The sequence below is a fragment of the Podarcis melisellensis genome (assembly GCF_964234715.1).
Source record: "Podarcis melisellensis genome assembly, chromosome: 13".
In the NCBI taxonomy this organism is placed as follows: Eukaryota; Metazoa; Chordata; class Lepidosauria; order Squamata; family Lacertidae; genus Podarcis; species Podarcis melisellensis.
Window position 1 is genome coordinate 5,104,294 of NC_138545.1, and position 12,550 is coordinate 5,116,843.

Below are 12,550 nucleotides of genomic sequence, written 5' to 3' on the forward strand. Positions count from 1 at the left end.
TCAAGGCACGCTTCAGCTCCTCTCAGGGCACACTACTGTGCTGATGTAGAGACCCATTTGCATTTCCAGTCCTTCATGTCTCTTGTCCCAACACTCTTCCCCTGGTGCAAGGCAACAGTAGCACAGCAGGGAGATTTTTGCTTAAATAGCTCAAAATATACTGAACTTTTCATGTTTCTTTCAAGGTGGAGCAGAAATCCTCTGCTCAGCTGCTCATGACCTGGGGGCTAGAAGATGTGGATCATGTCTTCTCTGAGGAGGATTATCACACCCTGACAAATTACAAAGCGTTCAGCCAGTTTATGAGGTGAGTGTCTGGAATCCAGGAGGAATGGTGGGCTTCAAGGTCCACCTATTCACAAACTAAAGAAAATCAGACACTGATTGTTGTTTGGAGATGTAGGGTAAGCTTTGTAAACAGCTGTCTTCAAATAACTTTAAAAAAACCTGTTTTTGTGCAGGTCACACACACGTTTCACGTACACACTCTTTATGTACAGGAATAAGTCCCCTCCATCCTTTACCCACTTCTTCCCTCAAGGAAGAGTGTGCTGTCCGGTAAGGATGTCCCAACTTTTTCTCTTCACTCCTTTTTAAGCACTAGTGACATTGGCCACTGACTTAGATGGCTTTAAAGTGTAAATAAATTCAAAACAGATAAGGTTGTCAGTGGCTACTAGTCCTGGTGGCTGTAGTCTTCCGGTAGGATGAGAGGTTGGGGACTACAAGTAGGAGAGTGCAGTTGCTCTCATGTCTTACTTGTGGGCTTCTGAGAGGCATCTGGTTGGTGCTGTAGGAGCAGCATGCTGGACTAGATCAGCCTTCGGTCTGATCCAGCTTCAGGGCTGTTGTTTAGTCGTTTAGTCGTGTCCAACTCTTCGTGACTCCGTGGACCAGAGCACGCCAGGCACACTCCTGTCTTCCATTGCCTCCCGCAGTTTGGTCAAACTCATGTTAGTAGCTTTGAGAACACTGTCCAACCTTCTCGTCCTCTGTCATCCCCTTCTCCTTGTTTCCTCAATCTTTCCCAACATCAGGGTCTTTTCCAGGGAGTCTTCTCTTTTCCTGAGGTGGCCAAAGTATTGGAGCCTCAGCTTCAGGATCTGTCCTTCCAGTGAGCACTCAGGGCTGATTTCCTTCAGAATGGAGAGGTCTGATCTTCTTGCAGTCCATGGGACTCTCGAGAGTCTCCTCCAGCACCATAATTCAAAAGCATCAATTCTTCGGCAACCAGCCTTCTTTATGATGTCGCTAGATGAACAAATGCTTTGGGAGTGATGGTCTCTGAGTAGTCTTGCTTTGCCTTTATTCTTGTCTCTGGGAACTGTGCAGGAATGTGAATGGTTTGTTAAACTAAAGCAACAGTTTGCATGAATGTAGCCTCTCTTTACTAGCTGGAATAGTGAAATGGCAAAAAGGCAATGAGTGGGGAAGAGGAGGAGACAAGAAAGCAAAAACCCCTGTTTTTTCAGTGAGTGTGCTGTAGATAGCCTTTCTCAGCAAACAGTCTTGTTAAATGCAGGTACCGGAGCAACAGACAGCCCAGTATTTGCATCCACGGACCTGAGGGCTTATCTGGCTGTGAGCCTGTGACTCAATCCAGGCAAAGCTGAGTTCATGTCAGCTACAAGGAAGCTGCCAGTGGCCTTGGCAGGCCCCCTTATCTCCCTGCTTTGGCTTGGCGGGCAGAGGTGCATTCTGCCGCCAACAACTCTCTGTGACCAATGGCAGCAATCCGGCACCAACATTCATGAGATCTTGAGGCCACCTGGGCCTCGCCAGTTTAATCAAGTCAGTGATTTGTGCCAGGGGCTCAGGGGACAGGCTTGCCAGTGGGGCTTTCGGAGAGTAAAGCTCTCAGCCTGGCTCTAATTAGCTTTAAATTGTTTGGCACTCGCCTGTACCTGAGGCAGTTTGCCGCCTTCCCCTGCTGCTGCTGGGATCAGCCAAGAGCTCCCTCAAGACCAACAAGATGGAGCTCCTGCTGGAAAGGCCCTTTGGAGCCCTTTCACATGTTCCTCATGGCTCCCCGAGGGCTTAAAGATCTGCTGTGCATTTGGGACATCTGTGTTCCTGAAATGCAGTGTATAATCAGGACTTCTGGAGGTCTCCATAGCTGCCATATGCTGTAGTATCTGGTGGTGTGCTATCCTTCAGTGTGCAAAGTGCTTTATTGTTCCTGGCACGTTTCTATCCTTGGCAGCAGCCCTGTGAAGTTATTCAGGCCTAGAGTGGAAGATCTGCTGAGGCCATCCTGTGACTCTCATAGCAGAGCCCCAGGGATTTGAAGCTGGGTCTCCCATTTATCTGAATCCAGCAATCTGTTCTCTATAGCATCGCTGGGGCAAGAATGGTGCTGCAGTACAAATGGTGCCTGCTAACCCTGCTGTATTGTGAAGCCGCCATTCTCCCTCCCCTCAGTCAACTATAGCATCTCATAGGTAGTGATGTTGAAGAGTGAGCAAACAGAACGAAGGCCCTTTGCTTTGGCTGCTTTGTGGCTGGGGCAAGATCACGGTTTACAACTCTTAAGAAAGGGATGGAGAGAAGTGAACAGCTTTCAAAGTGTGGACTGAAGCTTGAGACTGATATGGAGGGATAAGGAAGCAGCTTAAACCATCAAAATAAAAAGTGACATGATCACGGAAATGGAAGAGAAATATGAGTTTAGCACAAATATTCTGAAGAGTTGGAAAACTCAGGTGTTATCGCAGGTGGCTATTATTGGTGCTGCTTCTAAAGAGGTTTTGTCCCTGGAGAATCCAATTTCTCTGCAGGAGGAAGGATGAGATATAATCTGTAGTTTCTCCCAGCGTCGCGGTGATATGAGTCTGTCATGTTGCAACCATCCATCTTTGTATTGTGTTCTTTGTCTCTCTCTCTCTGTCTCTCCCTCTCTCCACCCCCCATCACTCTGCCCCTTGATCTGTTTTTAATATTCCACCTCTGTCTCTCACTGGATGTAGAATTGCTCCCATATAGTATCACAGTCCGAAAGAGTGACATTTGCTGGCCTTTTCTTTATCTTCTTGTTGTACTTGTCTCTGCCTCCCCATTTCCCCCACTGCATTCTTTGTCAGTCTCTCGCCACATGCAAGGCAAGGCAGGCCTGCTGCTGCTTTGTTTTATGCGGGCCTGTCTTTGTCTTAGAGCCCCGCCTATTTCTGGAAAGCATTTTGAAATGAAATAAATTCAGACTTTTCCCTCCCCTCTCCCTCCTCCTTTTCAAAGCAAGAGCTCATATTTCTTTAATAGCATCCCTTAATAGTCTGCAGTGCATTATGGGCCATGGTGACCATCAATAATTAAGAAGTCAAAATGAGATCATAGCACAGCTCTGCATAACAGCCTTCTTATTGGTTCAGTTCAGAAAATCCTCCAAATCGTGGTTTGGAGAATGAGGAATATGAAATGGGCTTGCATGCTCTCTTTTCCACCTCTTTCTTCTCCTTTTGAGTCCCTCCTCCATTTCTAGGTTGCTCTAACCATAGTTTGCCATGACACCTGAAACAGACAAACAATGGTTAGGGTTGAACCTCAAACTGGTGTGTAGCCTCACTTCAGATCATGGTTTAAAGGTTATCCCTAGGCATAGATGGTTGAAGTTGTGGTTGGTCTGGCTTGAACAACCTGGAAGTAAAGGAAGGAAATGGTGTGCAAGGATTGGGTGGCAGGGGTGGAAGAAAGGAGACTTGGAGCATTGTTGGAATTGATCAGTTGCCAGTGACTCGCTGGGCTTTTTAGACTTGTCTCTGCAGCTACAAAGATGAGGATCATCCTCCTTGGATCATCTTTCCCTTGGAACAGGGGAACAAAAAAAGCTTGCGGGTAAAAAGGGCCTCAGCAGATGCAAGCTAGGGAGATTTTTCTGTTGTTAGCCAAGAAGAAACAAGATGACCTCTTGGCTCAAGAGGTTCTTAGGCCTTACATTTCTGGGAGTGAATGATAGCTGTTCCTCTGGAACCCAGTTACAGTATGTGTGTTTGTAGCAAATGGCTGGGCTACCCCATCACCAGGAATATAGCATTACTCTCAAGTCGAAACCTGAAATTTTTCTGTTGAGTGACATAAGACAAAGCCCAGGGCATAAATTGATCTGGAGCTGTGTCCTGGTACGTGTGATACAATAATAAACTTAACCACATATGGGTTAAGGGAGCAGGAATTCTAGGAAGACTTGAGTTTTTATGCCTTTCTTCTGTTACTCTCACTTTGTATGTGTGTTTGTGTGTGTGTGTGTGTGTGTGTATGTATGTATGTATATGCACGTGTATGTATGTAATAATGCCCTTCCGTAATCTTACCATGCAAGTGAAGAAATTGGGATTTTGTACATGTTTCAGTATTTTGAGAACTCCATTTCCACTTTTCAGAAGTCTAGCCTTTCTGACTGCATTCTTAGACTTGAATGTATGTGAAATCTCATGGATGGGTCAGGCTGAGTGGAGCATGATTTCAGGTGTTTTAGCCACCAGGGCCTGGCCTATGGGTAGAAGCAGCAGGGATCCTGACAGAATTCGGGGCCTGAGCACGATCATGGGTCAGGGTTTGCTGTGCTAGAAATTAACCCCTTTAGAATCTTGTGCATGGCTTTCCCTGTCAGATGGATGAAAGCTTGTATTTATGCCCATTGCACAAGGGCTGTGAATGTCTGCCAGCCAAAATCCCAGAGGTCCTTGTACACTCGAGCCCCAGTTGGTTCAAACGTCGGCATGCTGGTTACAAGCGCTTTGTGTTGACAGCAGATGAAGTGCTGAGGCTGGTTGGGGGCAGAGAGATCAAGAAGATGCAGCATCTGCAGCGAGGATTATTGCAGATGATGGATGTCTTGTGCTCCAGGGTTCTTGGCTGCAGGGATAGAGGATGAAGGAAGAGAGGAGGTCAGAGCTATCGCCTCCAGCCCTGTACGGCAACATGGTCCTCTGTTTCTGTGAGTGTGGTGTTGGCCTCTGTTGGATTAAACAGAGCATTGGCTTGTTCCGGTTTGGCTGTTCTTGTCTTCCCTTGAGACAGATAAAAGCCAAAAGGAGCAAGCAACTGTAATCCTTGCCTTGCTGGGCTATGAGGTTAGCCCCAGGGGAGGGGCAAGCTGGGGTGATTTATGTATAATGCTTTGGTTTGCTCTATGGAATAGGCTGCTTCCATGTTGGACTGATCCTGTAGTCCAACAGGATGCTTCCAGGTTAGCTTCACTTGTTTTGTGGAACGTTAATAACTTTCAGACCTGGAAGAAGCTGCTTTTATTGTTTGCCTTAGAACCCAAATACATCAGGCCACTTCTGAAATATTCCATTCATGTGCTGATTTTGGGAATTTCATTGTTGACTGTTGCTCAGAACCACACACACCTCTAAGCATCTCCTCAGTGTAAAAAAACCCAACCCACCAGAATAAAACAACAAATACTTCCATTTCTGTCTTAAAAGGAGTTAGATCTTCAGCTCTTCCTCTGCTAAGGAAGTGATTTGAGAATTTTAACACTTCTGATACCTGGGTTCCTTCTGAAGTCTAATCTAAACTCATTAAGGCCCAGTTGATGGCCTTATTAGCAGGGAAGGTTTAATTGCTTCTGGATTCTATAAGGTGCTCCAGGTGCTGCACAGCTGCTCAGTCCTCTCTCTAATCTCAGGATTTATTTCACATAAATTAAAAAATGTCTGTTTCAAAATCATACAAAATCATTAACTGGCACGAGGATTTCCAGGCTTTATACTTTAGCTTCGAATGGGATAAGGCAACCAAAATGATCAGCAGGCTGGAGCAACTTCTGTATGGGGAAAGGTTACAACATTTGGGACTTTTTACTTTAGAAACAAGGCTTGTAAAGTGGGCGACACCATGATGGGTTCTATTCAGATAACTTTTATTTCTGTTAGACCAACTGGCATTAATGGACCTAAGTTAGTCATGGCCAATAATTTTGGAGAGTCTACGCTGAATAGAAATTGGTTGACTACAACTCCATTGTGCATATTCATGCATAGAATGGAGAAGATGTATTGGGAGGTGTTTTTCTCCTTCTTTCATGAGACTAGAACTCAGGGACATCAAAAATAGTAGCAAGTTTGTATGGAGAAGCGTGCTGAGTGCAAGAGCATCAAATCTTCTTTAGCGTTTCTTTGCTGTTCTCTGAAAGGGATGATGTAGGGTTTGCTTGAACTTACATTGCTGTTTCGTTTCCCTTTCTTCCTAGGCCTCTTATTGCCAAAAAGAACCCCAAGATTCCGATGTCTAAAATGATGACTATCATGGGAGCTAAATGGCGGGAGTTCAGTGCCAACAACCCCTTCAAAGGGTCGACGGCAGCTGTGGCTGCAGCAGCTGCCGCAGCTGCAGCCGCAGTGGCTGAGCAGGTGTCGGCTGCAGTGTCGGCTGTCACTGCTTCACCTGAGCCACAACCGCCACTACCACTGCAGCCTCCTCCTCAGCCTCCTCCAATCCGCAAAGCCAAAACCAAAGAAGGCAAAGGTGAGTAGCAGGAGACCTCAGGCCTCACAGAAGGATGTGTGTGCACCCGTGTGCGCGCAGCGCATTAGACAAAGCTTTTGGCTCGATCTGTCCAACTTCCCTTTGCTGTGGAAGCCAGACCTCTCCAGTGTTTTGACACTGGAGCTCTGGAGAGTGGTGGTGGTGGGCTAGTGGGATACAATGTGTGTGTCTGCCAAGATGTCAGATCTTGTGCCTAGAGCTGTGGGGCTGATTCTTCACCCTGGACCCAGAGATCTTGGCTCCCAGCAATCCATACCCCAGCACACCAGGACTCAACTCTTCTCCCAAAGTACAGTGGTGCCCCGCAAGACGAATGCCTCGCAAGACGAAAAACTTGCTAGACGAAAGGGTTTTTCGTTTTTTGAGGTGCTTCGCAAGACGAATTTCCCTATGGGCTTGCTTCGCAAGACGAAAATGTCTTGCAAGTTTGTTTCCTTTTTCGTAAAACCGTTAATACCCAGGGTGCATTGCTTGAAGAGGTGCAGTTGCGACTTGACTTCGAGGAGCAACTGGTAGCCTTTTTTGAGGTTTTTGAAGACTTTGGTGATTTTTGAAGCTTTTCCAAAACTTCTTTTGCAGCCATTTGGTAAGTTAAACTTTTAAAACTTTTTTGGGGGGGTTTGGATTTGGGACTGGTGTGTTTGGAATTCAAGGACTTGGTGTTGGGGAGGGGTTTGCAAGAATCTGGAAGCTTGTGTTTTTTTTCTGCATTTTTATGATTTTTTTGTGACCATTGGGCCACTCTGCTGTTTGTTTGTTTTTTAAATCTGGGTTTGAATTTCTGTGTGGTGGGTGGCTGGGGGAACAGTTGAGGAGGGGTTTGCAAGAATCTGGAAGCTTGTGTGTTTTTTCCCCTGCATTTTTATGATTTTTTGTGACCATTGGGCCACTCTGCTGTTTTTTTAAAAAAAATTCTGGATTTGAATTTCTGTGTGGTGGGTGGCTGGGGGAACAGTTGGGGAGGGGTTTGCAAGAATCTGGAAGCTTGTGTGGTTTTTTTCTGCATTTTTATGATTTTCTGTGATCATTGGGCCACTCTGCTGTTTGTTTGTTTTTAAATCTGGGTTTGAATTTCTGTGTGGTGGGTGACTGGGGGAACAGTTGGGGAGGGGCTGGGGGAACAGTTGGGGAGGGGTTTGCAATTTCTGTGTGGTGGGTGGCTGGGGGAGTAGTTGAGGTTTTTGAAGACTTTGGTGATTTTTGAAGCTTTTCCAAAACTTCTTTTGCAGCCATTCGGTAAGTTAAACTTTTAAAACATTTTTGGGGGTTTTTGGATTTTGGGTTGGGGTGTTTGGAATTCAAGGACTTGGTTCTGGGTTTGAATTTCTGTGTGGTGGGTGGCTGGGTGCTTTTGATTTTTTTGGATGTGAAGCACTGATTTATTTTTGGTTTGCGAAGGTAGGAGCTCTGCTGCCATGGGACCCAAGAAGACTGCTGCTGCAGAGGCCGGCAAGGGGAAGAAGGAGAAGGTTACGCTGGAAATGAAGAAGGAGATCATCCGGAAGCACGACGGTGGAATGCGTGTGACAGACCTCGCCAGGGAGTACGGGAGGAATCCATCGACCATCGGGACCATCCTGAAGATGAGGGAGAAGATCCTTGCGACTGATGCAGCCAAGGGAGTCACCAGGATCGTGAAGAACCGCCCAGCTGTTCTGGAGGAGGTGGAGAAGTTGCTGCTCATCTGGTTAGAAGAGAAGCAGCGTGCAGGGGACACAGTGACTAAGGCCGTCATTTGTGAGAAGGCCAAGGCCTTGCACGCAGACCTCGTCCGGGCACAGCCAGGAACCTCAGGCGAGCCAGAAGTCTTCAAGGCAAGCAGAGGCTGGTTTGACCGGTTCAAGACAAGATCTGGAATCCACAGCGTGGTCAGGCATGGAGAGGCTGCCTGTTCTGATGTTTCTGCGGCTGAAGACTTTGCAGCGGAGTTCCTGGGTGTTGTGAAGACAGAGGGCTAGTTCCACAGCAGGTCTTCAACTGCGACGAGACTGGGCTGTTTTGGAAGAGGATGCCCAAAAGGACTTTCATCACACAGGAGGAAGCCAAGTTGCCTGACCACAAGCCCATGAAGGACCGTCTGACCTTGCTCTTCTGTGCCAACGCAAGCGGCGACCTGAAGATCAAGCCCCTGCTGGTGTACCACTCGGAGAACCCACGGGTCTTCAAGAAACCCAAGGTTGACAAGGAGCAGCTGAGTGTCATGTGGCGATCCAACAGTAAGGCTTGGGTCACACATGTGCTGTTTGTGGACTGGGTCAATCTTGCTTTTGGCCCTGCTGTCAAACAGTACCTGCTGGACAACGACCTGCCGCTGAAGGCTTTGCTTCTGATGGACAATGTTCCTGCTCATCCTAAAGGCCTTGAGGAGGACTTGTTGGAGGAGTTCAGCTTCATCAGCATCATGTTCCTGCCGCCTAACACCATGCCACTGCTCCAGCCGATGGATCAGCAGGTCATCGCCAATTTCAAAAAACTCTACACCAAGGAGCTTTTCAGGCGATGCTTCGAGGTGACTGATTGCACCACCATCACCCTGCAGGAATTCTGGAAGGACCACTTCGACATCGTCACCTGCTTGAAGATGATCACCACGGCCTGGAATGGGATCAGCCAGAGAAATTTGAATTGCGCTTGGCGCAGCCTGTGGCCGGACTGTGTGGCACCAAGTGACTCTGATGCACCAGAGTCAACAGTGGTGCAGGACATTGTTGCCTTGGGGAGGACCATGGACCTGGAGGTCACAGAGGAGGACATCAGCGAGCTGGTGGAGGAGCACGACCACAAGCTGACCACCCAGGAGCTGGTCGAACTGCAGGCAGAGGCTGCGCAGGAGCAGGCCTCTCTGGAAGAGGAGGAAGCAACTGAGGAACGGCTGTCCTCCAAAGAACTGAGGGACATTTGCCTGAAGTGGAAGGATGTGCAGGCTTTTGCATAGCGGCACCACCCTGACAAGCACGTGGCACATGACCTTGCGAACACTTGATACGAGGGTCATGTCACCTTTCAGGGAGGTGCTGAAAAGGCGGATGAAGCAGCAGACCATGGACAGGTTCTTCAGCAAGAAGCAAAGAGTGGAAGAGGAACCTTCTTCGAGTTGTCCCCCAGAGTCTTAGAAAATGTACTGTACACTTTGTTGATTTTTAAATGTTTTTCTGTCATGTTCAGAAACTTAATTTATTGTTCCTTCAGTTTTTGAAATGCTCTTTACAGTATGTGTGACTTTAAAGAGCACTTAATAAACTCTTGTTGTACCAAATTTGGCTTTGTTTGGACTTTTTTTGACCATAGGAACGCATTAATTGAATTTCAATGCATTCCTATGGGATTTCGTGCTTCGCAAGATGAAAAATTCGCTAGACGAAAAAACTCGCGGAACGAATTAATTTCGTCTTGCGAGGCACCACTGTACCAACTTTAAGCTCTCTAGTTCCCCACACCCAATGACAGCCTCACTTCTCTGTCCAGTGAGGCATCCACAAGCAAACTGACTCCCACTGCTACCCAGCAGAGGCAGGATCATGTGACACCAAACCAGAAGGACTTCGCTGACTCAGGGATGTTCCACTTCAGCTCCTTTCCTACCTTGCCCAGGTTAACAGCAGCTGTTCTGTTTCTATGGTGATCGTTTTTTACCGCAGCCTTTTACCTTGACATTCTGCTATCTCAGGTTTCTCAGCTTTCATACTCGCATGCTCTTCTCTCTGGCTTTACACATAAAAAAAATTACAAAAACGGTTGCCTCCTTATCTTTCATCGCTTCCTCTTTTCCCTTTGTTTTTCTGTTGCCTGGTCACAGCGCCAGTAGGCAAAGCTCAGTCTTGCAAGGACATCAACAGAAATAAAGGAGGATTGGTTAGATTGGCGAGAAGGTTAAAAAGTGGTGCCGGTAGCACTGTTTCCCCCACTGCCTGGGTGGCTGCTGCAGGGCACCCCACAGTGGATTCCCAAGGAGGGTCGTCAGTGGAAGCAGACAGCATTACTGGTAGTGCCCTGGATCTCCTAGCAGAGCATAAAAAAGCAGTATTGCTAGCTCAGAAACCGCTGTCTATTACCAGCTGTTGTTGCCACTCTGGTCTCCTGACTGTCTCCAGAGATAAAGATCTGCTTTGGGGCAGCACAGTGAGGTTTGAGTGGGCCTCCTTATGCAGGAGGGCTGCTGGAATGCTAATGTTCCCCCCCTTGAGGAACAAGTGATGCCATTTTCTGATCTTGCTGCTGAGGGGGGGTTATGTAGCAACAGCAATCCCCAGGGGTCTGCTCCACTCATACGGATGGCAAACCACATACAGGATTTTCTCTGCTGCTCAATCCAAGAGTTCCTCAGTGAAGATTGCATTGTTTGCGCTGCATGGCTGATGGCGCTGCATCCACTACTGTAGCAGCTTCTGGTGGTACTTCCTTGGTTCAAGTATCTACACTGGATCTAACACAGCAGGCTGTAGCTGAGGAACGTACACAATAGCTAGGGACCCTGAGCTAGTGCTTGAGAGGGGGAGCTGTGGCACCACTGCTCACTTCACCAGCAACCCTCCTCCGACTCTTCTTTGGCTTCCATTCCTTCCAAGCTCAAATAAGCGGTTCAGGATCCTAAGTACACACTACTGGGCAGATATCTGCTGGCCGTAAAATCGCTAGGGGTTCTGGATCCCTGCAAGCTGTCAGAAAATACTTAGGGAAAGGTGCCTCCAGCTGCCGGGGGGGGGGCATTATTCAGAGGACTGCAGGAAAATAGACTAACAGAGAAACTTCTGTAAGTCCCAGAGATTAAGGAGAATGGAGTGAGGGTGGTCTGCCTGAGGATGGTCTGCCTTCATTGCTAAGCACTTACTCCCAAAGTGCTCTGAGATTGCAGGACCCAACCTCAGAGCCTGTGCAGCAGATATCTAGGGCAGCAGCATTCTTTTCTTTTTTGTTTTAAGCACAAACCTGCTGTCAAGCAAACCCGTTTCCCTCCCCTTTTTCTAATGTCATCAAAGAGGAGTAGGTGGCTCTCTTACAGACCAGGAGGGACATTAGTGTCACTCAACATTTTTATTCTCTACCACAGCTGATCATGGAGCACCTGCGCTGACAGGTGGCAGCCCTGTCCTCAGTACTGTCCTGGCAAGATCATGTTCTTCAGGCACTCATGAAGGAGCTGTTTGAGTTTCTATGTCTGAAGCTCCTCTTCTGAAGGTGCTTTCCCATGTGATGATCACATTATCACAGTATGCCTCTGAATGACGGGCTCCTGTGTATACACACCTCTTGTGTATTATAGAAAAGGGCAGAGTGATTTCAAGACCAGACTCATCCTTTATCCCTAAAGTTAATTCCTTGTCCCATCACTCTCAGGAGCTAATCCTGCCTTTCTTTGACCTTAACCCCTCTGAAGAAGGCTTGGTACAAGCTAGACATGCGCAAGGCACTAAAATCCATTTCAGAAGCACTGTGCCCTTCAGGCACTCAGATTGCCTCTGTATTTCCTTTAATCCCTCTAACCTAGGCCAAAACATGCCTAAGACGTCTCTGATTAGGTGGATCAGTGCACATATATTGCTAGTTCTTGAGTTCAACTGTTTAAAATCACGTTGAACTCGACCAGGGCAACCTGGCATCACTGCAGCCTTTTCTACCAATGCTTCAATATTAAAGATATGAAGGTGTGTGACTTACTACTCAGCAGATACTTTTCATTACATATTGTAGGATGCATGCCTGTGCTTTGACAGAGGTAGCATTTGATAGGAGTGTGCTACAACATGCACTGCTGCTGTCTTAGATATCCATATTGGGGTGCCTGCCTCCCAATGGACACAGAATGGAACCTTGCGCCCTTATTGTGAATGCCCGTCCTGGCCCAGTGTGACCAGAGGCATCCAGCCCTGCTCTTCAAGTGGTTGGGTACCAACTGGCACATGGGGGCTTTGGCTATAATTGTGCACCTGTGCCAGATGTGGAGACTCTGTTACTTCTGTTTTCCTAATATTCCTTTTTCCTCCAGTTTCTTAATGCACACAATATGTGATCGGCTTGTTAAGGAATTGGAACTGAGGCTAGGCCTCCTGAGCCAGCAAAGTGT

General features: G+C 47.4%; 1 protein-coding gene across 4 annotated transcripts in view; it reads left to right on the plus strand.

The window, feature by feature from the left end:
* Positions 1-12,550, plus strand: part of CHD3 (chromodomain helicase DNA binding protein 3) — a 63,770-nt gene that overhangs the window by 18,686 nt on the left and 32,534 nt on the right. For all 4 annotated transcript variants that reach the window (XM_081886664.1, XM_081886663.1, XM_081886662.1 and 1 more), the window contains exons 4-5: positions 186-307; positions 6,194-6,468. In XM_081886664.1, the coding sequence (XP_081742790.1) occupies positions 186-307; positions 6,194-6,468 (397 nt within the window). The remainder of the gene's footprint in view (positions 1-185; positions 308-6,193; positions 6,469-12,550) is intronic.